Raw genomic sequence first — 24,344 nt, 5'->3', positions numbered from 1 at the left:
GAGACCTAAACAAAATATATAAATGGGCAGAGATAAATAGGATGGTATTTAACTCTGATAAATTTGAATCAATGAACTATGGTGATAAAGTAGGAATGCTATATGCATATAAAGGACCTAATAATGAGACAATCACAAACAAGGAAGCAGTTAAAGACCTTGGTGTGATGTTGAATAGGAATATGTTATGCAATGATCAAATAGCAATTCTATTGGCAAAATGCAAAGCAAAAATGGGAATGTTGTTCCGGCACTTCAAAACTAGAAAAGCTGAACACATGATTATGCTTTATAAAACGTACGTACGTAGTCCACTTGAATATTGCAATATAATATGGTACCCACACTACCAAAAGGATATTGCACAAATAGAGAGTGTACAAAGGTCATTTACAGCTAGAATAGAAGAAGTTAAGGACCTTGACTACTGGGAAAGACTACAATTCTTAAATTTATATAGTCTTGAAAGGAGAAGAGAACGCTACATGGTAATTCAAGCATGGAAACAGATAGAAGGAATTACCGAAAACATCATGGAACTAAAATTATCAAAAAGAGCAAGCAGAGGTAGATTAATAGTGCCAAAAACTATACCAGGAAAATTAAGGAAAGCACACAGGACATTAATCCACCACGCACCAGCATCGATAATGCAGCGTCTATTCAATGCGCTACCAGCTCATCTGAGGAACATAACAGGAGTGAGCGTAGATGTGTTTAAGAATAAGCTCGACAAATATCTAAGATGCATCCCAGACCATCCAAGACTGGAAGATGCAAAATATACCGGAAGATGCGTTAGCAACTCTCTGGTAGACATCAAAGGTGCCTCACACTGAGGGACCTGGGGCAACCCGAACGAATTGTAAGGTCTGTAAGGTAAGGTAAGGTCTCAGCTTTGGCAGCCCTAATTGAAATCGCTGCTTAGATATGGTTCTAAGCAATAATAAAAATAAAAAAATAATTAGCAGAAAACAATGATTGCTAAAATTATTACTAGAGATTAGAATTAATGAGATAACATTTTGTTGATTTTGTGTGGTTATATTTTAACTTCTTTCTTACTGAAAAAAAAAATGGAATCTCTTTCTGAATAGCTTTCAGAAATATAGCAGACACAAATAAGTAAAATAACGTCTATCTATATATTCACCCAGTGAGTAGGTTAATACTGTTAGATAGACAATTTTACATATGGTTGTGTAGAGACGTTTTCAGGTTAGAGGAAAGCTAATTATCTCTTAGAATAGATCCACGTGAAAAAAGGGTTTTATGTTATGTTTATATAGCAGTTTTTAATACCTCTATAAAAGTAGCGAAACTAGAAAATGGAGAATTTGTATATTAATTTACCAGTTATTGAATGCTGCCAAGGGGAAATTGAGAACATATTATTATTATTATTATTATTATTATTATTATTATTATTATTATTATTATTATTATTAGAGTTATACTGATAGCATTGTAATTTTTCTTAGTATTATTATGAAAATTGTGCTATATTTATTATTATTATTATTATTATTATTATTATTATTATTATTATTATACTAATATTAATATAATAGTTATACTAATATTAATATAATTGTTATACTAATATTAATATAATTGTTTTTAGTATTATATGAAATTTGTTATTATTATTATTATTATTATTATTATTATTATTATTATTATTATTATTATTATTTGCTCTTTCATAATTTGGTTCATTTTTTTTTGCTAATTTATTTTATCCATAAAAACCGTATGATGGATCCCCTTTTACTTTGCTTTTTTTTTTTAACTTATTTCATTCCTGAAATCCTAAATTCTCAAATTTGCATTTATGCAGGCATATGCAAACATATTTCAAAGCCATGAAACGATAACAGTAATTCTCCAGAAGAAGATTTTTGATACGAAAAATCACTCTCTGACTCAAAATTCCCCAACTTTCGCAATTCCCAAGCGTAATGTCACCCTCCGCGAGAGGTCAACTGGAATTTATTCCAGCGGAGGTCCAGGGATGTGGTATCTCAGCTCAGCATTCCTGAATGGGAATCGCATCTTTGATCGCGTGCGCGTCACTGAATATTGATTTCTAGTTTTCTGAAAAGAAAATTATTGTGCCGGCTTTGTCTGTCCGTCCGCACTTTTTCTGTCCGCCCCCAGATCTTAAAAACTACTGAGGCTAGAGGGCTGCAAATTGGTATGTTGATCATCCACCGTCCAATCATCAAACTTGCCAAATTGCAGCCCTCTAGCCTCAATAGTTTTGATCTTATTTAAGGTTAAAGTTAGCCATGATCTTGCATCTGGCAACAATATAGGATAGGCCACCACCTGGCCATGGTTAAAGTTTCATGGGCCGCGGCTCATACAGCATTACACCGAGACCACCGAAAGATAGATCTGTTTTCGGTGGCCTTGATTACACGCTGTAGCGGCTGTACAGAAAACTTCGGTGCATTTTTTTTATTTTAAAAGCATTCATATCCTATTTAGTTAACGTGGGACTGAGGAGAAAGGATATTTTCAAAAGGGGGGGGGGCGGTTTCACCTCCTCGCTCTCGTTGGAAAGTTGAACTTAACTTTCCTCTCGGGGAGAAAGTTTATCCCTTAACTGGCTTCTCAGGAAAACTTTCTCCAGTGTGAAATATGACTTCTTAGGAAGCTGGGACTGCATAGGTCGAATTTAGTTTTTTTTTTTTTTTTGTGATTTATTCAGCAGTGATCCAGTAATACAATAATTACTTTTGTTTGTGTTGTCCAACTGTTTTCCCATTGATTAATGAATCAAAACTGCACTTTTGCGTCCGTTATAATGGTTTATTTCTAGCCGCTCAGGAAAACTTGGTCCTCTAAGGAAAATCTTAGATTTTCCTCAGACACAATTTTCTCACAGTTTTGGGGTTAGTGCCGTCAGTGCACCTCGTGTGGTTCACTGTAGGCATTGCTTAAGGTTCCTTCCAGCTGCAACCCCTTTCGTTCCTTTTACTGTACCTCCTTTCGTATTCTCTTCCTTCCATCTTACTTTCCACCCTCTCCTAACAGTTGATTCATAGTGCAACTGCTTTGAGGTTTTCCTCCTGTTACACCTGGCAGGCTTTTTACTCCCAATTTTCGTTTCAGCGCTGAATGACCTCATTGGTCCCCGCGCTTGGCTTTTTGGCTAAATTCTATATTCAGTTCAATTCACATTCGTAAGAAACTATCTAATGCCAATGCAGAAGGTTTATGCAATTTTCAGAAAAACTGCTGGACCTTGAAGAAGAGTCTTAGATTTTCCTCAAACAAACACAATACATCTCAGTCGTAAAAACTATCTAATGCCAATGCAGAAGGTTTATGCAATTTTCAGAAGAACTTCTGGACCTTGAAGAAGAGTCTCAGGTTTTCCTCAGACAGACACAATATTTCTCAGTCGTAAAACCCATCTAATGCCAATGAAGCAGATTTATGCAATTTTCATAAAAACTGCTGGACCTTGAAGAAGAGTCTTGGATTTTCCTCAAACAAACACAATACATCTCAGTCGTAAAAACTATCTAATGCCAATGCAGAAGGTTTATGCAATTTTCAGAAAAACTGCTGGACCTTGAAGAAGAGTCTTAGATTTTCCTCAGACAGAGACAATACCTCACAGTCATGAAAGCTGTTTTATTCCAATAATGAAGGATTTGCAAGTTTCCTGCAAGACCACAAATGAATCCTTGACACTTTGGGCGCATCAGCTTCTGTAGGGCCACTGGAATGAGGTTAGGTACCAAATTCCAAAAATCAACCTGCAGTAGACTTATCCAATTTTGAGTGCAGGGGAGCGAGCCACAATAATACCGCAGCTGCCACTGGTAGTGAGAAGACAATTCTTCAAAGTGTTACTAAAACCACAGTGTGAGAGAAAAATAATTCCTCAAAATGTTAATGCTGAAGAAATCCACAGGTAAACCTCTGTTCAGCTCCACAGGAGACATGTTAATGAGACGCTGCTCAGAATCTAATTTAATGAGGCTAACTACCTTAGCCACTTTGTAAACTCAATGCAGGACCTGACGTCCCAGTGGAACCAGACTGAATTAGCATTTGCTTGAGATTTCGGGGCTGAGGAGCAAACAGGAAGGTCATAATGGTAATGCTTGTATTTTTATTATTTAGTTGCTGTTGATGGGAAGTGCTGTGTACATTAATGAGTGTACGTCTAATAAATGTCATAATTTTGCTGTTGAATGAATTAGATTGTCTAGTGTGGTTGCTGAATATGGCGTACGCTTGTATGTCTCTCTCTCTCTCTCTCTCTCTCTCTCTCTCTCTCTCTCTCTCTCTCTCTCTCTCTCTCTCTCTCTCTCTGTGATACATCTGAAGTATGTCTGTATATGTATGTATTTATATATATATATATATATATATATATATATATATATATATATATATATATATATATATATATATATATATTTATACTTATATATATTTACATCTGCATACATATTTCTATATAAATATATGTATATTTAGTTATACACACATATATACATATATACATATGCACTTAAAAAAGTATGTTGGTGTCTCCATACTCACAAAAACATAATTAGATCTGCAGATTTATAACTATATGTGACGTACCCTCTCTCTCTCTCTCTCTCTCTCTCTCCAAGGAACGCCTAGTTTTTTTCACCCGTGGCTAGCTGCGATAAATTTCTTGTAATGGAGACCCCGAAATTGCCAACTGTGTCGTCCCTGAATTATGCAACCAGCGTTTTGTCATAATTATACGAGAAACGTTGCCGCGACGGAGAGAAAATTTGCTGCATATAACTGCGGCCTTGTTTCGAAATGCATAGATAATTCGCCCGTGAATATTCATATTCATTCGCGTAGGTCTGTGTGTTGTTTGTGGTAATTGAATTCAGGTTTTTTTTTTCTTTGAGTTAGAAGATATTCTAATGGAAAATGTTAGGTAATTATTTGATGCATTATAGAATGATACGTTGTTCCAAAAAAGAGTTAGATGAACAAATTATATTCTGCTGGAGTGTCAAATGGTTTTTGGTAATTCTAAACAAATGAAAAATTAGAAAGTTATTTCTGAAAGGCTTTTAAAAATTGCTGACATCAAGATCCAATATCATCGTGACCTATGAGTACCAGAATTATGTGAAATTTCGAATGTTTTAGAGTCAAAATAAAATCAGTACAACTGTATTTGGAAAGATTATAGAAGGTTCACGTATCTCTGGTACAGTGGGAACTAGAGCACATTCCTCAGTCAGTTATATTTCTGTTATTATTGTCTAAATCTTCAACATTATTATTTTGTCATTATTTTCCATTGTGGGGGGCACGTACCCAGGTGCCCCCCTACCCCCCGCTGGATCCGCTATTGGTTATAGTAATTTTCAATCAATGAATGGCATTTACTTTCAGATACTCTTAAATATTTGCTACCTTAAGAGTCCTATTGAGTACAATCATCATTTGAATAAGTCTCCATCATTATTTTATTTTTTCACGTTATTATCATCTATCAGTAAATGTTTATTTTCCATCTTCTTTTGGCAGGAATGTCCAGAGGGTGTTGTGCAAGAAGATACGTTTAAGGAAATATACGCCAAATTCTTCCCACACGGAAGTAAGTATGGAGTTCTTCCGAGCATAAGGCCCTCCCCCACAAATCACTAATAGTGGACAAATATTCTTCACCTGGTCACACCTCAGTAGCAGAATTCTTCTAGTGATTATAAAAACAATTCTAAAGTAGATGAATAGTTACCATAAAATGTTAACGAGATTTGTAAATCTATTGTTAATTATTATATTATATTATAAAAGTTTCCATTTTTAAGTTTTAGATAGTGAAGTATTTTTTTTGTATAATTTAAGAAGTAAGATAATGTGTCTTCACTTATAGCACATGTTGACATTAGAAACAAATCCTTCATCATCTTTTAGTTGGAACAGTTTAAGAGAATGTATGCGTTCATACATCTATGACATACACACACATATTTAAGCATGTATATATATACATACATACATACATTATATATATATATATATATATATATATATATATATATATATATATATATATATATATATATATTAACCTACATACAAAATATACATTTTAACATACTCATGTGTGCGTGAGTTTATGTGTATAGATGTGAATAAATATGTACATATTGCATGTATGTGAGCAAAACCCCATGTATATTTGCTTGTGTGTATATGTATACAGTGTATATAACGTGTGTAGGAAGTTAAACGTGCTGTTGATGGGTATATGGATAGTGGTTTAAAAAAAATTTTTATGTCAATTAATGTTTGAAAAGAACAAAAATTATGTGAATTAATGTCTGAAAAATATGTTTATGTGAATTAATGTTTGAAAAAATAATTTTTTTGTGTGAATGTTTGAAAAAAACATTTATGTGAATTAATGTTTGAAAAAACTTTTTATGCGAATTAATGTTTGAGAAAAAATTTCATGACTTAAAAAATTAGGTGAATCGATTTTTGAAAAAAGTTTTTATTTGAATTAATGTTTAAAAAAACGTTTTTATGTGAATTAATGTTTGAAAAGAATTATTTGAAGTAGTCTGAACAAAATTTTTATGTGAATTAATGGTTGAAAAAAAATTAATGTGAATTCATTTTTGAAAAAAAAAGGTTTTTATATGAATCAGTGTTAAAAAAGTTTCTATATGAATTAATGTTTGAAAAATTTCTTTAATGTTTTTAATATAATTATACTGATATATAACGAGAAGTCTACAATCGGTTTCTTATAAAGATAGGTAAAGCCTTATCCATTAAGTTAAATCTCAACTCTTTATAATTCCATACTTTTTGACACTAGTATATCTGGCTTTATGCTTTATATTTAGTAATAAAATACATACATAATTTAATAGGCAGCTTTAATCGGCTTATTTAGGAATACTATAACTTGATAGTATATAGGGAATAAAGAGTAATTCATGTATGCCTGTACTAAAAGAAATATAATAACTGTGATGAAGATGTGTACATATGTGTATGTGTATATATACTGTATATATATATGTCTGTGTGTGTGAGAGAGAGTGTGTCTGTCCATGTCTGTATCAATTCAGAACGTCTGTTCTGCATCTCTGTGAATTCACTAGCAAATAGCCATTCATGTTATTCAATACCTTGTATTTACACATACACACACACACATACATATATATACTGAATTTTCTTCCCACCGTGTAACTGACTTTATATTTCAATGCTGCAAATTGACAGTTGGTACGTAGCTCTTCTTTATCTCTATATATTATATATATAGAAGTGTGAAACACTTTTCTATCCCGGCACTTGTTCGTTGCACATACTTTGCACTCCTCTCGTTCATACTATTGCATAGCACCCAGATGTGTCCTTAATTCGTGTTTTGTCATTGTCTATGGAGTAATGGAGTGAGCTATAGAATATATATTTTTTTTATTTTTCAATTTTTTTTACGAGAAAAAAAAAAAAGGTCTTGTGGTAGAAAGTATGAATTTAGAGATTTTAGTGACGTTTGTTTTCATCACTTGATGTGAATTTACACATAGTGTATATTTCTAGACGTAAGCAATAGCATTTTATTTTTTCATTGTACTATGAAGATTATGATGGCGGTCATGATGACTATGATGAGTATTTTAGAGAAATGGTGAATTTTTCTTATCAATCAGCTTTGCATGTAGAACTTTTCATGATCATATGAATGACGCAGAAGTATTACTGGACTCCCTTAGTTTGTATTTTGTTAGGAATAATGATAATCTCCACAAATAGGATTGGTAGTTATTATTACACAGACTGTGATAATTATAATCTGAGCTGAATTTTTACTCTAATAAGTATTTAGAATCTTATATGGATCAGTAGTTTGTAAAGAGAGATTATAAAATTAGATGTTATTTCGAGTTGAATGTTTATAAAGAGGAACTAGTCAGTAGTTGTAAATAAATAGCTTAAAATAGAATTAGATGATTTGATAACTGAATGCTAAGATAATTGAAGACAGCAGATTCCTTGACAGTTTGGAGAAAACAGGACATTGATGATATATATAATTATATATAATTACTTTTTTGACTTAAGATATTTACGAAAAATTATCATAATTAAGAAATAATTGCGTGAAGGCAAGTTATTCTCTGCCTTTTTGTAAAAAAAGATTAAATTAACCACAGACAAGGTTCAAGAATTAGAATTATTTTTTTAATACTATGTAAAAATTAATATTATTTTCCATGGGAAAAATATTGATACAAGAAAATTTTATTATATGACAAGATTCAAGATCTATACCTGAATCTTAATTTTTTTTAATAATATGCAAAAATTTAATATTCTTTTTTTTAGGGAAAATCTCCGTATTTTCCAGTACGATGCTGTAATTTTTTTTTGTAATAGTATGTTAAAAATCAACATTATTCTTTAGGAAAAATTTCTATATTTCATAATGATATTTTAAACAAACTGAATTTTAATCGTAGCTTAGAGTCTACATTTTATATACATAATATTTTTTTGGTGGAAAGTTTTGAAACTTAGTCAGGAAAAATTTAGTAGTGCGGAAATTTCTTTACAGAAGTTCCTGTGACCCGGAGATATTGGCCCAGGCTCTGTTGTTGTGCCCAGGATTAGATTTTTTTTTTTTTTATATAAACTTCCACCAAGGAGCCTGTAATTATTTTAATATTACTGCATCTTCTCTACCTTTCTTCTGCTACCCTTCTCGCTGGCTTTTTTCTCTCTTTCTCTCTCTCTCTCTCTCTCTCTCTCTCTCTCTCTCTCGTGTCTTGGTTATGTCCTAAAGTAACTTTTTTCTCTAAATTTTGAGTTTCCTGTATGGATCAGCCGATGAGATTTTGTTATCCAAATTGATAACCAGGCTATAGAGATATTTTTGGACAATACTTTTTGTTAGTTTGCCAAATAATTTGCAAGATGGGTCTTCATAATAATTCATGCATATAACTGAACATAAATTTTCATATATGGATCTCAGGAACGTTAAGAATATTTGTTATCATTAGAATAGCTGTTAAGTTCGCTCGTTGCATTGTTATGAGATTAAACTCACGCTCCTTTACAATTCAAAAGCTTAAAAAAAAAAAAAAAAAAAAAAAAAAATATATATATATATATATATATATATATATATATATATATATATATATATATATATATATATATATATATATATATAAATTTGCATTTGAGTAACAAAATGAATATGGCTGGCATCTGCTCTTCAATTTCTGCTTCTTGAACAGTTTTCCCCATTCGCCCCCTAAAAATATTTTTTCCTTCACATATCTTTTATCTTTGCGTTTGAGTGTTAGTCGAGGTATCACTTACCTGCAGTCATTTGGAGTCCAGAATTTTGCATTAGTTTCGAGGTGACTCTTAGTGAATTTTTATATATATTTTTTCTTACCTAGACGTCCCGGGCCCACGTAGCCTGCGATGGAGGACTAGATTAGAAAGCTGCATAATATATCTGTGTTTCGTTGCAGACTCCAGTTTGTATGCGCATCATGTATTTAAGGCCTTCGATTTGAACAGCAATGGTCAGATTAGTTTTAGGGTAAGTATTGTGTGTATTTTTCCTACTTTATCTCTCTCATGTCCTGGCTTTGAAACGGTTTTTAGAATCGTGGTTTTAGTAATTGTAGATAGTTTGGTTCATCTCAGTGATAATCATTTTGATTAAAAACCTTCACAGTGTCTTCATCAAATTGTTGTTTGTTAAAATCTCCAAAATTAAAAATTAAAATAAAATTTATTGACAAAAGTTGAAAAATTTAGGTAAGAACTTTCGAACACCTGAATGATTGAATTATAATTCATAAAGTGTGGTTTATTTCAGTAATACTTATTTTGTGAAAGAAAATTTCAGTGTCGTCAGTAAATAATTGTATGTTAAAACCTCCAAAATCAAAAATAGAAATAAAAATTATTGACAAAAGTTGAAAACTTCAAACAATGACTTTCGAACACCTGAATTATTAAATTTTCGTCCATTAAAAATCCACATTTATATGAAAAAATTATTTTTGGCAAAAATTGAAAAATCTAAATAAAGACTTTAGAACACCTGAAAAGTGTTCTTCCTCAGTGTTCACTGAGGAGGAACACCGTTCAAGTGTTCGAAAGTGTTCGTATAAGGTTTACGTATTGACAAAAGTGTGGATTTGTAATAGACAATACTTGTTTTACAGCATAAGAATGTTCCTGTTAATACCAATTAAAACCTTTGTTTTAGAACTGGAAGCTGAAGGAGGGTTGGACAAACCAGTAATTTATTTGAGGTTTTTAATCTTTATATTAATGATATATGAAGATTTGTTTCTTAAGAATATGGTCCTTTATTTCCTATCTTTAATGCATACGATTATTCTTCATAACCTTCATTATTACAAACGATGAATTCCCCGTATGGGGGAAGTGCACTCAAGAGCACCTTACGAGGTGCACTGTGGGCATTACTAAAGGATTTTTCTTGCAGCGTCCCTTCGGCCTCTAGCTGCACTCACTATCTAACTTTTCACTCCACCTCCATTCCTACTCTTTTCTTCAATTTTGCTGTCCAGCTACTCAAACTCCCTCTTTCCACTGTCTACAGCACAGAATCATTCCCTAAAATGGAAAACTGCAGTATCTGCAGAATTTTCGAAGTTGAGATATGCCACCTATTGGGCTCGTGAAACACTAATACACAAGTTACTGCAGTTTCAGAATGATTCTTCAGTGCTTTATTTAGGGGGTCCCATTTGCAGTATCTGCAAAATCATTAGTAAGGCAAGGGAAAACTGCGGTGTCTACCATTTGTCCCAGTTTTGTATTTTTGCAGTTACTGCAGTCTTCCATTTTAGGGCAGAATGGCTCATGTTGGCCCAGTACTTGGCTTTGTGCTGAAATTTTCGTAAAACTAACAACGATAAAGTTCGTGTTAAGGGAGACTGGAAAATACAGATAACCTTGGACCGGCGCCAGCCCTTACGAAACTGATTTATGGAGGTTCCTCCAAAGGAATTTTAAAACGAATCTGTGTCATGCAACCGAGTCTCCTCAACGGTACCCGGAAATAAGAGTAGGTCGGATACAGCACTGCATGGGCCGGTCGCATTTTCCCCGAGATGTAACCGAGTACGGGACCTTTCCCTGAAAGAAGCGGGACGCCATATTTTTAAAAACCAACAATAGCATTTTCTTGAAAATAATCTCATTATGGTTCCCACACCCAAATTACCATTTTGTACCTTCTAACGTAACCTAATCTAACCGGGACATTTCCCTGAAAAAAGCGGGACGTCATGTCTTAAAAACTAACCATAGGATTTTCTTGAAAATAATCTCATTATGTTTCCCACACCCAAATTACGATCGTAGTTACTTCTAACCTAACCTAACCTAACCTAACCTAACCGAGACGTTTCCCTGTAAAGAGTGGGACACCATAATTTAAAAACTAACCATAGAATTTTCTTGAGAATAATCTCATTATGTTTCCCACACCCAAATTACTTGTTTATTCCTTCTAACCTAACTTAACCTAACCCAACCTAACCTAACCTAACTGACACCTTTCCCTGAAAAAAGCAGGATGCCAAATCTTAAAAACTAACCATAGGAATTTCTTGAAAATAATCTCATTATGTTTCCCACACCCAAATTACTTTCTAACTGCTGCTAACCTAACCTAACCTAACCCAACCTAACCTAACCGGGACATTTCCCTGAAAAAAGAGGGATGCCATATCTTAAAAACTAACCATAGGATTTTCTTGAAATTAATCTCATTATGTTTACCACACCCAAATTACCGCTGAATCACTTCTAACCTAACCTAACCTAACCCAAGCTAACCTAACCTAACCTAACCTAATCAGGACCTTTCCCAGAAAAAAGCAGGATGCCATATCTTAAAAACTAACCATAGGATTTTCTTGAAAATAATCTCATTATATTTCCCACGCACAAATTCTTCTACAGCTACCAGTTTAACCTAACCTAACCCAACCTAATCAAACCTAGTGGCATGGCAAAAAAACCGGGGCTGGTGCAATACTAGCGTACATCTTTTACAGAAAACTGAAAACGAAAAAGAAACCTCACGAAACCCAGCAAGCTCGAATATTCGTTCCGAATATTCGTTTTGCCCCCTTTTATGGTAATGGTGCTGCTCGATCATTGCTCTTAAAAGTAGCCTTTTTTGTATTCTCAGTAAGCTCCCGGCCTCCCATTTAATTTCCCTGGGGTTTGTAATACTCCGTTTTCTGTGGGGAAAAAAATATTTTCTGGGTAACTGCGGTACCTGATTATCATTTCGAATGGTTCCATTCCTTTTTTTAACATGTGGATATATTTAGTTCGTAAGCAGATGTGTAATATATATCCATAAAACTTATCTAGTTATTTGTATAAATTAGTATATACCTAAATATATGCCACATGTTCAATAATTTTGAAACTGAATATTACTTAGATGAGGGGTGCATTGTTCTATGAACACATACCAAAAGTCTTTTTGATGTCATATAAATCGTAAAGTAACTCGCAAAATAAATGCATATGCATGTATACATGTATGTATTTATGCGTTGCTTTTTGAAAGTTAAATAGTTTTCAAATCTGTAATCATATTTTAGCCAGTTCTTTTTTTGTGCCTAAGGCATGTTAAAGAGTCTGTAGGTACTGCTTTCATTCATGAAATCTTTCATCAGAGCCCGTTGGTAGCATGTTTTAAAAATGAAAATGGAAAACTTGAAAACTTCTAGAAGTTATCAAATATTCACGAAGTTCATATCTCCAGTTTCAACGACATCAGCGAACACAGGCTTTCTTATATCCAGTCCAGGCCTCCTTCACATGGGACGCCACCAACACATTTAAAGTTAGAACATAATCTAAACCTGCTTCATTGTGTCTCCTTGTTAGGAGGGCAGAACTGACTTGGTATCTTTCATATTTGAAATTCATTTTCCCAGTTATGACGCTACAAAGCACTGACGTCCTTACGTCCAATACAAATCCTTTTACGTGGGATCGACTTTGCATCTTTTCCCACTTCTATGTGGGGGTCGATGTTTCTGATAGCTTTCCTCTTCTTCCACCTGGCTCTGTCAAACACATCGTCCTCTGACAATTGGTTGTGTCTCAGGCCTTCTCTAACTACATCCATCCACCTTCACTTCTTCGGTCTTCCTCTCTCTCTCCCACCAGGCACCTTCCATCTGCATCACTCACCTCCATACACATGTCTCTTCCCTTCTCATCACATGGCCATACCACTGCAGTCTTCTTTCCTGGGTCTTCTTTGATAGCTCTACGACTTTAGTGGTTCCTCTTGTTATTTTATTTTTCATCCTGTCTATTTTTGGTACTCCACACATCCACCTGAGCATTTTCATCCTTTTAAGTGGGATATCAATAACATAATTGATGTTATACGAACGTAAGCTAAGCGTGCTCCATTATCTGTCCTTGTTAGGAGGGCAGAAGGATCTGGTATCTTTGATATTTTATCAGTTATCATTTCAAGTTGCTGTTGTTTCAGTACCACACAGCCTTCAGGGGATTAGTCGTGACTTAAGGACCGAGATTTATAAAGTGTGGAATCAGATTGATGCATCTCTGGCATTTCTTGGGCGTCTCATTACGGTCTGTCTATCTGGCGGCCTTGCGTGAGCTACCCTACTTAACCATACGAAGCCTAATGCTTTTCTCTGTTACAATCTACCCTCCTCTCCCACTTCCTTCTGCTCCTCCTCCTCCCTCTCTCCTCCTCCTCCTCCGCCAACTCCTCCTCCTCCTCCTCATTCTTCTCCTGTTCCTCATCCCCCTCTCCTCGCCCTCCTCCTCCTCCTCCTCCTCTCCTCCTTCTGCTCCTCCTCATCCCCTCTCCTCGCCCTCCTCCTCCTCCTCCTCCTCTTCCTCCTCCTCCTCCTCCTCGTCATGCTTCTCTCCTCCCAATCTCCCCGTCCTCCTTCTCCTCGTCATTCTTCTCCTCCTCCTCCTCCTCCTCGTCATTCTTCTCCTCCTCCCCGTCCTCCTCCTCCTCCTCCTCCTCCTCCTCCACCTCCCAATCTCCTCCTCCACCTCCCAATCTCCTCCTCCTCCTCCTCCTCCCCGTCCCACTCTCCTCCTCCTCCTCCTCCTCCTCCTCCCCGTCCCACTCTCCTCCTCCTCCTTCTTCCCCTCCCACTCTCCTCTTCTCCTCCTCCTCCTCCTCCTCCCCCTCCCCCTCCCTCCTCCTCCTCCTCCTCCTCCTCCTCCTCCTCCTCCTCCTTCTCCTCCTCATATATCCGTTTACAGCCGTTCTCGACGCTCGTCCTCCTCCTCCTCCTCCTCCTCCTCCTCGAGTGGTTACGCTCTCCTGTCACTTTTAATGAGTTAAGGAATATTCAGCAGACGCCCTGACGCTGCTCTCCAGTTAAACTCGTCTGTTGAATTGTTCTTAGAGATGCAGCTACCTCACGTCTGTGAAAAGAAAGTGTACTTTCTTTTTTTATTTTCTTTTTGTATTTTCACTCGTCGTCTCTCTCTCTCTCTCTCTCTCTCTCTATCTCTCTCTCTCTCTCTCTCTCTCTCTCTCTCTCTCTCTGTTCTTCTCTTAATTTTTTCTTGTGTCTTCCTAATTTTTTTTATAAGACTTTTTCTGGTGGTCTTCATGATGTAGATTTGGGGTCCGGTGGTTCCAATAATGTCCAGGGCGGTGCTTATTCTTGTATAGGCGTCTTGAGGTTTGGAGGGAAATGCACTTTTAATGTCTCCGTTTTGGGTAGTTTTTTTTTAATCAGGTTTTTTCTTTATAAGAATATTAATAATAATAATAATAATAATAATAATAATAATAATAATAATAATAATAATAATAATAATAATAATAATATTTGTGTCTTTTCGTTATCAAATTTACTGTGTTTAGTTAGAGTATTTGCAGGGTGTTAAATGCTTGACTGATTTGCCTTAGGAATACACACACAGATATATATATATATATATATATATATATATATATATATATATATATATATACATATATAGTGTGTGTGTGTGTACAAATATATAAAAGAGTTTTTTTTTATGCCTGAAACATCCTTCAATCGTAAGACAAGCTACGTAACACCAAAAGCTATTTTTTACCGCTACATCCGAAGCTCCCAACACCACAATGTCAAACCTAGCTTTGAGGCCTCCGAAATATACGAGGCCTATTAAATCTTTCCTCAAAGCATAAATCATGTTTCCTTAGGCTGCTGTTTACCACGTAGGAGCATCTCGTAATTAAAGGCACTGCGGTGGATTTCCAAGGTGAAATATCCGCTCATTATATCTTAATCTTCCATTATGCAGTAGCATATTTTACAATTATCAAGCGCAAGTCTTGAAAAACAAGTGAAAAATGCGCCGGAGTTTCTTCGGCGCAGTCGAGGTTTCTGTACAGCCGCTACAGCTTGTAATCAAGGCCACCGAAAATAGATTTATCTTTCGCTGGTCTCGGTATAATGCTGTATGAGCCGCGGCCCATGAAGCTTTAACCACTGCCCGGTGGTGGCCTAACCTATATCTTTGCCAGACGCACGGTTATGGCTAACTGTAGCCTTAAATAAAATAAAAACTAGTGAGGCTAGAGGGCTGCAATTTGGTATGTTTGATGATTGGAGGGTGGATGATCAACATACCAATTTGTAGCCCTCTAGCCTCAGTAGTTTATAAGATCTGAGGGCGGACAGAAAAAGTGCGGACTGAATAAAGTGCGGACGGACAGACACAGCCGGCACAATAGATTTCTTGTACAGAAAACTAAAATGTTAAATCGAGTGTAGTTTCATGTATTGGTAAAAATAGAGATAAGATTTTATGAGATGTATAAAGTAGAGAGAGAGAGAGAGAGAGAGAGAGAGGTCCATTGATGATTTTACAAAGAGCCAAAATGAGAGAGAGAGAGAGAGAGAGAGAGAGAGAGAGAGAGATCCATTGACGATTTTACAAAGAGCAAAAATGAGAGAGAGAGAGAGAGAGAGATGATGGGTTGAGGTGGAGCCGAGGACCGTGTTTTACGAAAAGGAAAAGAGAGAGAGAGAGAGAGAGAGATATAGACAGATAGATAGAGAATAAATTCTATACCATGCAGATACCTCCACTGAACCCCGAAAAAATTACGTAACATAAAACGAGGTAAAAAATAAAAAACAGAAAAAATGAAAGAAATAAGAAGTCCGGCGAAAGGTCTCCCGAGACCTCCAAATGGCTTCCTTCCTTGCATTTCCAAGTCGGTATTCAGCCGGGTCGGGTCAAATTCCTAAGCCTTTACAACGTGCGGCATAAACCTTTGTTCTTTTTTTTTTCCCCATTAATAGATGAACCTGGTTTCATTCTGGTCGCTGCTTTTAGCTTTCTGTGAAAGGAAACTGTTGCGCCGACTCTGACTGTCCGTCCGCACTCTATTCCGTCCGCACTTTTCCCTGTCCACCCTCAGATCTTGAAAACTACTGAGGCTAGAATTCTGCAAATTGGTATGTTGATCATCCACCCTGCAGTCATCAAACATACCAAATTGCAGCCCTCTAGCCTCAGTAGTTTTTATGTTATTTAAGGTTAAATTCCGCCATAATCGTGCTTCTGGCAACGATATAGGCTAGGCCACCACCGGGCCGATTTATGGGCCGCGGCTCCTACAGTATTATACCGATACTACCGAAATATAGATCTCTTTCCGGTGGCCTTGAATATAAGCTGTAGCGGCTGTGCAGAAAACTCGATTGTGCCGACGAAACTTCCGGGTATTTTTTACTTGTTTCCTGTAAAATATGAATACGGCTTTCATTCTTGGGCGCCGCTTTCACTTTGTAATGGAGTAAATTTTTTAATCACTCCTTGTACTGTTATTTTAATTTCATGAGGATTATATATATTACACATAACATTATATATAATAAGTATATGGTTACCAGTTTTGCCTGATTTGGAGAACAAACTGAAAAAGCTTTTTTATATATATATATTTTCATTGATGTTCCATTTCTAGGTCAGAAATTTATACTATGAATCGTGACGAATTGGTGGAATATGGTGTGCGAGTACCGTAGACTTTTCTATTGTCAATTTTTATCAATTCTCGTCCAAGAATATAATTCATACTTAGTTTTCATTTTTAGTTTTGATTTTTATACATTCTTTATATTTGTGTAAACACAAATTTATTAATCCTAAAAGTTTAAAGAGTAATTTTAACATAGCAGTATACCGCAATATTAGTTACAAAACGAAACAATTTAAGAATGCAACAATAAAAGAAAAGTATAAATACAGCCTTCAAGTATCTCTCTCTCGGTAGATATTGCGCTCCTTTGATCCTCTGAAGGATTCTAAGGATTTCAGGACTGTAATGAGTGGTCGACGGAATCCTACAATCCTACCGCCATTCTTCATTTTTCCATTGTGGAGGATTTACCGGGATCTCATTGCGAAAGTTGTCTGACCATACCATAACATTGATGATTCAGTAAGAGTTTCATATATACGCACACACACTCACGCGCGCGCGCACACACACACACACACACACACACACATATATATATAATATAAATATAAATATAAATATACATATATATTTAAATAAATATATATATTACATATATATATGTTTATATACATATATATACGTATATATACATATACATATATAATGGAAACATTCTGAAAATATATCAATATTGTCAAAAAAAAGTGTTTTAAGTAAAAAAAACACCAAGTTGAATGCTTAATAAATAGAATGTTCCTCAACATAATTCACATTACATAAATGTAAAAAACTTTATTTTAAAGCAATTTTTACTTACTTTATTTTTAAAGTATTTTTACTGTACTCAGCTAACTTAATTTCTCCCATTTCAAGAATACACGGCAGCGTTCAGTACCAGAAAATAGCTGACATAAAACTAATTGCCCAACAGACAGAGCAATTAGCTCCTCGGGCGCAATACTCCTTGAAGGAGAATTAATCTCTCTCTCTCTCTCTCTCTCTCTCTCTCTCTCTCTCTCTCTCTCTCTCTCTCTCTGCTCGGACTTGGGCAATCTGAATGGAAGGTGCAAGACTTAACAAAATTGTATTTCGTTGTATTTTAGTTTTTTTTTTCAAACACGTTTCTGTCAAGTAGGATATTGACATACACATAGATATGTGATGATTATAATCACTTTTGTACGTGATTCATTTATCACGCATTACCACAGGTCTCTGTAAAAGAAAACTATTGAGATGGCTTTGTCATCCACCCTCCAATCATCAAACGTACCAAATTGCAGCCCTCTAGCCTCAGTAGTTTTTATTCGATTTAAGGTTAAAGTTAGCCATGATCGTGCGTCTGGCGCCGCTATACGTGCCAACAACACATGCCATCACAGAGCCGTGGCTGAAAGTTTCATGTGCCGCGGCTGAGAGTTTCAGGGACCGTGGCTGAGAGTTTCATACAGCAATATAAGTTGTGCAGAAAACTCGATTGCGCCGGTGAAACTTCGGGGCATTTTTTACTTGTTTTGGGTCCAAAATGGGCATAATGACCGGATTCGACATCAAAGCTTTTAGGGGTCAACAGGCCATCATCCTAACTTTCAGCGTCCCTATATATATTTCCTAGACTTGATCTGACGTCACCCTATAAATACTTCAACCATTACGACTGTGAATCGACTCCTGGGGAAATATATGACTCGCGTTTCAACCCTCTTATTTTTTTCCTAATTTAGGCCGTTAGGGCCCGTTTCGAGGGAGCTTCTAGTAATCCTTTCTGTTATCTTAACACCGTGACGAAAGGAAAGAGTTATAATGGAGTCTCTGCCCCCGTTTATTCTTGAGCACTTGGGACTCAGGGGAGTTGAGTTCTGTGAGAAGAGGTGGGTGGGGGGTTTGAGATGGAAAGGGGGGGCGAGGAGGAGTAGGTTGATGTGTCTAGGCCTCTAGAGAGTGGAGGAGGAAGGGGAAAGGAAGGGAAGAAGTGGGCGTGAGATATATATATGTATTACTCCAGTGGGCGTGATATATATATGTATTACTCTCAGTGTTCGTATGTGAGTATGTGTGTATATATATACATATACATACATATATATATATATATATATATATATATATATATATATATATATATATATATATATATATATATATATATATATATATATATATATATATATATATATATATAAATAATATAATATAATATAAACTTTTGTCCAAAGTAAATTAGGGAATCTCCTGTTATCATTTACAGTTCTGACAGACATCTAAACAAAAATCTAATCTATTTGATTATGATGAAGCTTTGTGACGCTTACTTTGGCATAAGACTCCCTGCGCTGAGAGAGCTGGAAGCAACAGCAGATTTCCAGACTTGGCTAAACACCTAAATTTCTCGTCATCAAATTCCAGCACCTGAATGTAAACAAAACAGTCGCGAGTCTCCGAAACGTCTGACTCCTCATCGTCCGTCCTATTCAGCAAGAACAATCCGCCAACTCGTGCCTGTTCCATTTTATGGCCGGGACATAAATGCTCTTTTAATGAGTGATTTAGTACCGGGAGCGCCCATAAACTGGCACGTGGGCGCGCATTATGTTACCCCATTACCTTAATCTCTCGCAACATATGGAACAGTGTCCCATGTTCCCCCCTTGCGGGAGAATGTGTGACGTTTTCCGGAATTATTGTCTCGTAAATCCTGGCCCTTTTTTGGTTTTCTGTAGAAGAGAAGTACTCAGATGGCTTTGTCTGTCCGTCCGCACTTCTTCTGTCCGCCCTCAGATCTTAAAAGCTACTGAGGCTAGAGGGCTGCAAATTGCTATGTTGATCATCCACCCTCCAATCATTAACATATCAAAATTGCAGCTCTCAAGCCTCAGTAGTTTTTATTTTAGTTAGGGTTAAATGTAGCCATAATCTGGCAACGATATAGGCCAAGCCATCACCGTCCCATGGTTAAAGTTTCGTGGGTCACGGCTCATGCTCATACAGCATTATACCGAGACTCAAGAAAGATAGATATATTTTCGGTGGCCTTGATTATACGCCGTAGCGGCTGTACAGACAACTCGATTGCGCCGAAGAAACTTCAGCGCCTTTTTTACTGAAAACAAACAAAACAGAAGTAGATAAGCCAAAGGCAGCGGCCGTCACCTAGGTAGTTAGTTCCTCGTCACGGCCCGAGACGGGCCATGAATAAAGTAAAAAGGGGCGGGGGGAGCCGTGACCACCACCAAACACCGACACTGGCCCACTGCAGGTCTTTCCTAAGGAAGGAACTTTTAGGTACCGCCCTCTGCAGAAGAAGCACAGGTGACCACCGGTGGCCCCCAACTCTCTCTCTCTCTCTCTCTCTCTCTCTCTCTCTCTCTCTCTCTCTCTCTCTCTCTCTCTCTCTCTCTGCCCGTGCGTCGAAATTGTTTCTTATTTTGATAAGGCTACAGTATATTCTCTCTCTCTCTCTCTCTCTCTCTCTCTCTCTCTCTCTCTCTCTCTCTCTCTCTCTCTCTCTCTCGTTCACACACTTTATAATAAGCATTAGCTTGACGTTTCTTGTTTTAAGTCTCTCTCTCTCTCTCTCTCTCTCTCTCTCTCTCTCTCTCTCTCTCTCTCTCTCTCTCTCTCTCTCTCTCTGATTCATATACACCTATAATAAGCATTAGCTTGACGTTTCTTGTTTTAGATCTCTCTCTCTCTCTCTCTCTCTCTCTCTCTCTCTCTCTCTCTCTCTCTCTCTCTCTCTCTCTCACCGGGACCATTTTTCTTAATGAGGGTTGCACACCTGTCTCCCTCCCGCCTCCCCTCCCCACCCCCACCGACCCCAAAGGCACAAAGCACCAGGTGAATCATAGATGCTGGTGCCACTCTCCTCAGTGTATGTGCGTTTGTGTTTGTGTGTGTGTGTTTGTGACGTTTTAGGTGGTGTGGTGTGTCTTCTGTTGGAGAGAGAGAGAGAGAGAGAGAGAGAGAGAGAGAGAGAGAGAGAGAGTAATAACTGCTTGATGTTACTTTGAGTGTGTCAAGGAAATATACTGTACACAAAAAATAGTAAAACATACAAATTTATATATATTATATATATATAACGGATATTAGATCTGTCTATTTAATTATAAATATATATTTATATATATTAAATAGACAGATATAATATACGTTTATATATATATATATAATATATATAAATTTGTATGTTTAACTATTTTTTGTGTACAGTATATTTCCTTGACTGAGGTTCAGTAATGTACACAAAACCTTGTACTCGCGGCTATTGTAGCAAACCCGATAACAAACCGATATATTTATCACTAACATCCCCCTTCGTTTTGGATGACAAAAATATTATGAAATTCTAAAATACCTTTTCCCTTACCACGAAAGAATCTGCGCAGGAGAATTACCGCCCCGCGTTTGGAATACCGTTATATTAAAGGCGAAACACTGCATGTTTAAATTCGCGAGGCGCGCAACGAAGCATTAGCTGATTCCCTGCCCACGCGGAATTAGCCAAGGAATATAGAGACCACAATTTGTTATTCATTTTTTTTTTTACTTTTGGGCATATTCGTGAAACTGAATCTTCGCTTATATGAACTTAAGGATCAAATTTCTCTCTCTTTGTTAATGGGACACTGGCTGTAATACTGCCCTAAACTGGAAGACTGCAGTGTCTGCAAAAATACAAAACTGGGAAAAATGGTCGATACTGCAGTTTTCCCTTGCCTTGCTAATGATTTTGCAGATACTGCAAATGGGACCCCCCTAAATAAAGCATTGAAGAATCATACTGAAACTGCAAATGGGACCCCCTAAATAAAGCATTGAAGAATCATTCTGAAACTGCAAATGGGACCCCCTAAATAAAGCATTGAAGAATCGTTCTGAAACTGCAAATGGGACCCCCTAAATAAAGCATTGAAGAATCGTTCTGAAACTGCAAATGTGACCCCCTAAATAAAGCATTAAAAGATCATTCTGAAACTGCAAATGGGACCCCCTAAATACTCGTGGAAAGCATTGAAGAGTCATTCTGAAACTGCAGTAACTTATGTATTTTGTGTTTCAAGAGCCCAATGGGTGGCATATCTCAGTTTCGAAAATTTTACAGATATATACTGCATTTTTCCATTTTAGGGCAGAATAGATGATAACATTTGTGGTATATAATAAAATGATGTGATAGAGATTCATTGCATCATTTCCTGCAAACCGCTAGTTCTAATTATTTGATATAGATTCATTACATCATTTCCTAAAAGTAGCTAGTTATTTTTTTATATATTTGAGTCATGGCTCGTGTGAACTTGATAAAGATTTGATTTGCAATTTTTTTATTTAAATAAGATATTGGCCAGTGTAGATGATAACAGTTTTGGTACAGTGAAATTATTTGATAGAGATTCATTACATCATTTCCTAAAATTTGCTAATTCTCTTTATAAATTTGAGTCATGGCTCGTGTGAACTTGATAAAGATTTGATTTGCAATTTTTCTCTATTTTAATAGGACATTGGCCAATCTAGATGACAACAGTGGGGGTATAATGATATGACGTGATATAGACTCATTACTCCATTTCCTAGAAATCTCTCAGTTTATAAATTTGTTCTTAATTAACTACAGTCTACTGTTAATGAACTCGAATATTAATTTTTCAGTTTCCTCTAATTACAGTAATGAGATCGTAATTCAGTTTGCCGCTTCGTGTGATTAAACCTCGTCTAATGTTTTAACCAACCATCAGGTTTTTTAGGGTTCTATATAAACCAGTGGTGTTTAATGTTTATACTCTTGTTTGGTGTACATTTTAAAGATCGCATATTTATTTTTATATTTATTTATTTGGTATTATTATGTTATATAATTTATTGATTTTATTGAACGTGAAGGCAGAGGTACTTCCAAATTAATCTCAAATGCAGTTATGTGGTTACATATTTCTTAACAAGATCAGAAATACTGTAGTCAATTGATTAAACTTAATTTTATTTTTAGACTTACGATATATATATATATATATGTATATATAAACATTATAATTAAACTTAAATATGTACTAAACACTCCATCAAAATAGTAAACAACACATCACCAGGAAACATGAATCTAAACCCTTTAGGAAAATAAGGCAACAGAGTTGACCCACCTTGACACCCCGCGTCCAAAATTCCAGAGGTGGGTGAGGGTTAAATTATCATAACTTTAGCCGCATTTCAGACCCATCCCCCTTCCCCCTTCCCTTCCCCCTCCCCTCAACTCGCCTTACCCTTCACAGGAGAGGAGGAGTGGCCGATAGAATTACGTTAACTAGACAAGGAACCACCAGACGCCACTGCTAATGCAATAAGTACTCAGTACTTTCTGATACTTATACTTATCCTTATACTTATACTTTTCTTCTTTCTGTATTTTCTGATACTTATACTTATCCTTATATTTATATTTATACCTATACTTTTCTCCTTTCTGTACTTTTTGTTACTTATACTTAGTTTTATTTATTTGTTTGTTTATTTTGTGTGTGTGAAATTGTTACACTGAAAAAGCTTGCTGAGTAATGGGGACTTTGTATATTGGTCCTTTTATCCGGCGTTTTAAGATTTAGGCATTGCTTGTATATGGGTGTTGATAATTCTCTCTCTCTCTCTCTCTCTCTCTCTCTCTCTCTCTCTCTCTCTCTCTCTCTCTCTCTCTCTCTCTCTCTCTCTGGCATTTTAAGATTTGGGCATTGCTCATATCTAGTGTAAATAACTCTCTCTCTCTCTCTCTCTCTCTCTCTCTCTCTCTCTCTCTCTCTCTCTCTCTCTCTCTCTCTCTCCCGGAGCCACCCCCTGTTAGATGAAGGTACTTAATACTGAAGAAATTATGTATACTAAACTTCATAATCAAAGGACTCTCAAGAACATCAGCATTCATAATAACTTACAAATTTAATCTCCCATTAAATCAAAAGAAATTAATACTGTTCTTGAAGAAATGAAATATTTATATATTAAATGATTTATTTTCATTTGACGTGGAAAAGTTTTCTAGTGTGAATTTAAAATGCCCCTGGATTTGGAAATAACAATCTCTACCAGTATCCCAGGCAGCGAAGGTCTGCTAGCATCCTGTCACTCAGACATGACCCGTCTTGAAAGTCCCCCCCACAATAGGACTTGGGCAATTCGACCTACAAATGCCAAATGTTGTACATTCATTTTTATTTATTCATTTATTTATTTTTTAATTTATCTGTTTTTTTAGTAACTGATCTCTTTCTATATTTTCAGTTAACTTCTGTTAGTTCTTTCG

At 36.0% G+C, this 24,344-nt stretch overlaps 1 protein-coding gene across 1 annotated transcript in view; it reads left to right on the top strand.

The window, feature by feature from the left end:
- The window catches only part of LOC136841382 (calsenilin), a 412,775-nt gene that overhangs the window by 269,445 nt on the left and 118,986 nt on the right, over positions 1 to 24,344 (top strand). The window contains exons 3-4 of the mRNA XM_067108293.1: positions 5,551 to 5,620; positions 9,537 to 9,607. Coding sequence (XP_066964394.1) covers positions 5,551 to 5,620; positions 9,537 to 9,607 — 141 coding nt within the window. The remainder of the gene's footprint in view (positions 1 to 5,550; positions 5,621 to 9,536; positions 9,608 to 24,344) is intronic.

This window comes from Macrobrachium rosenbergii, chromosome 9 (assembly GCF_040412425.1).
Source record: "Macrobrachium rosenbergii isolate ZJJX-2024 chromosome 9, ASM4041242v1, whole genome shotgun sequence".
In the NCBI taxonomy this organism is placed as follows: Eukaryota; Metazoa; Arthropoda; class Malacostraca; order Decapoda; family Palaemonidae; genus Macrobrachium; species Macrobrachium rosenbergii.
Note: the sequence above shows the minus strand (reverse complement) of the source record. Positions and strands in the feature narration are given on the sequence as shown.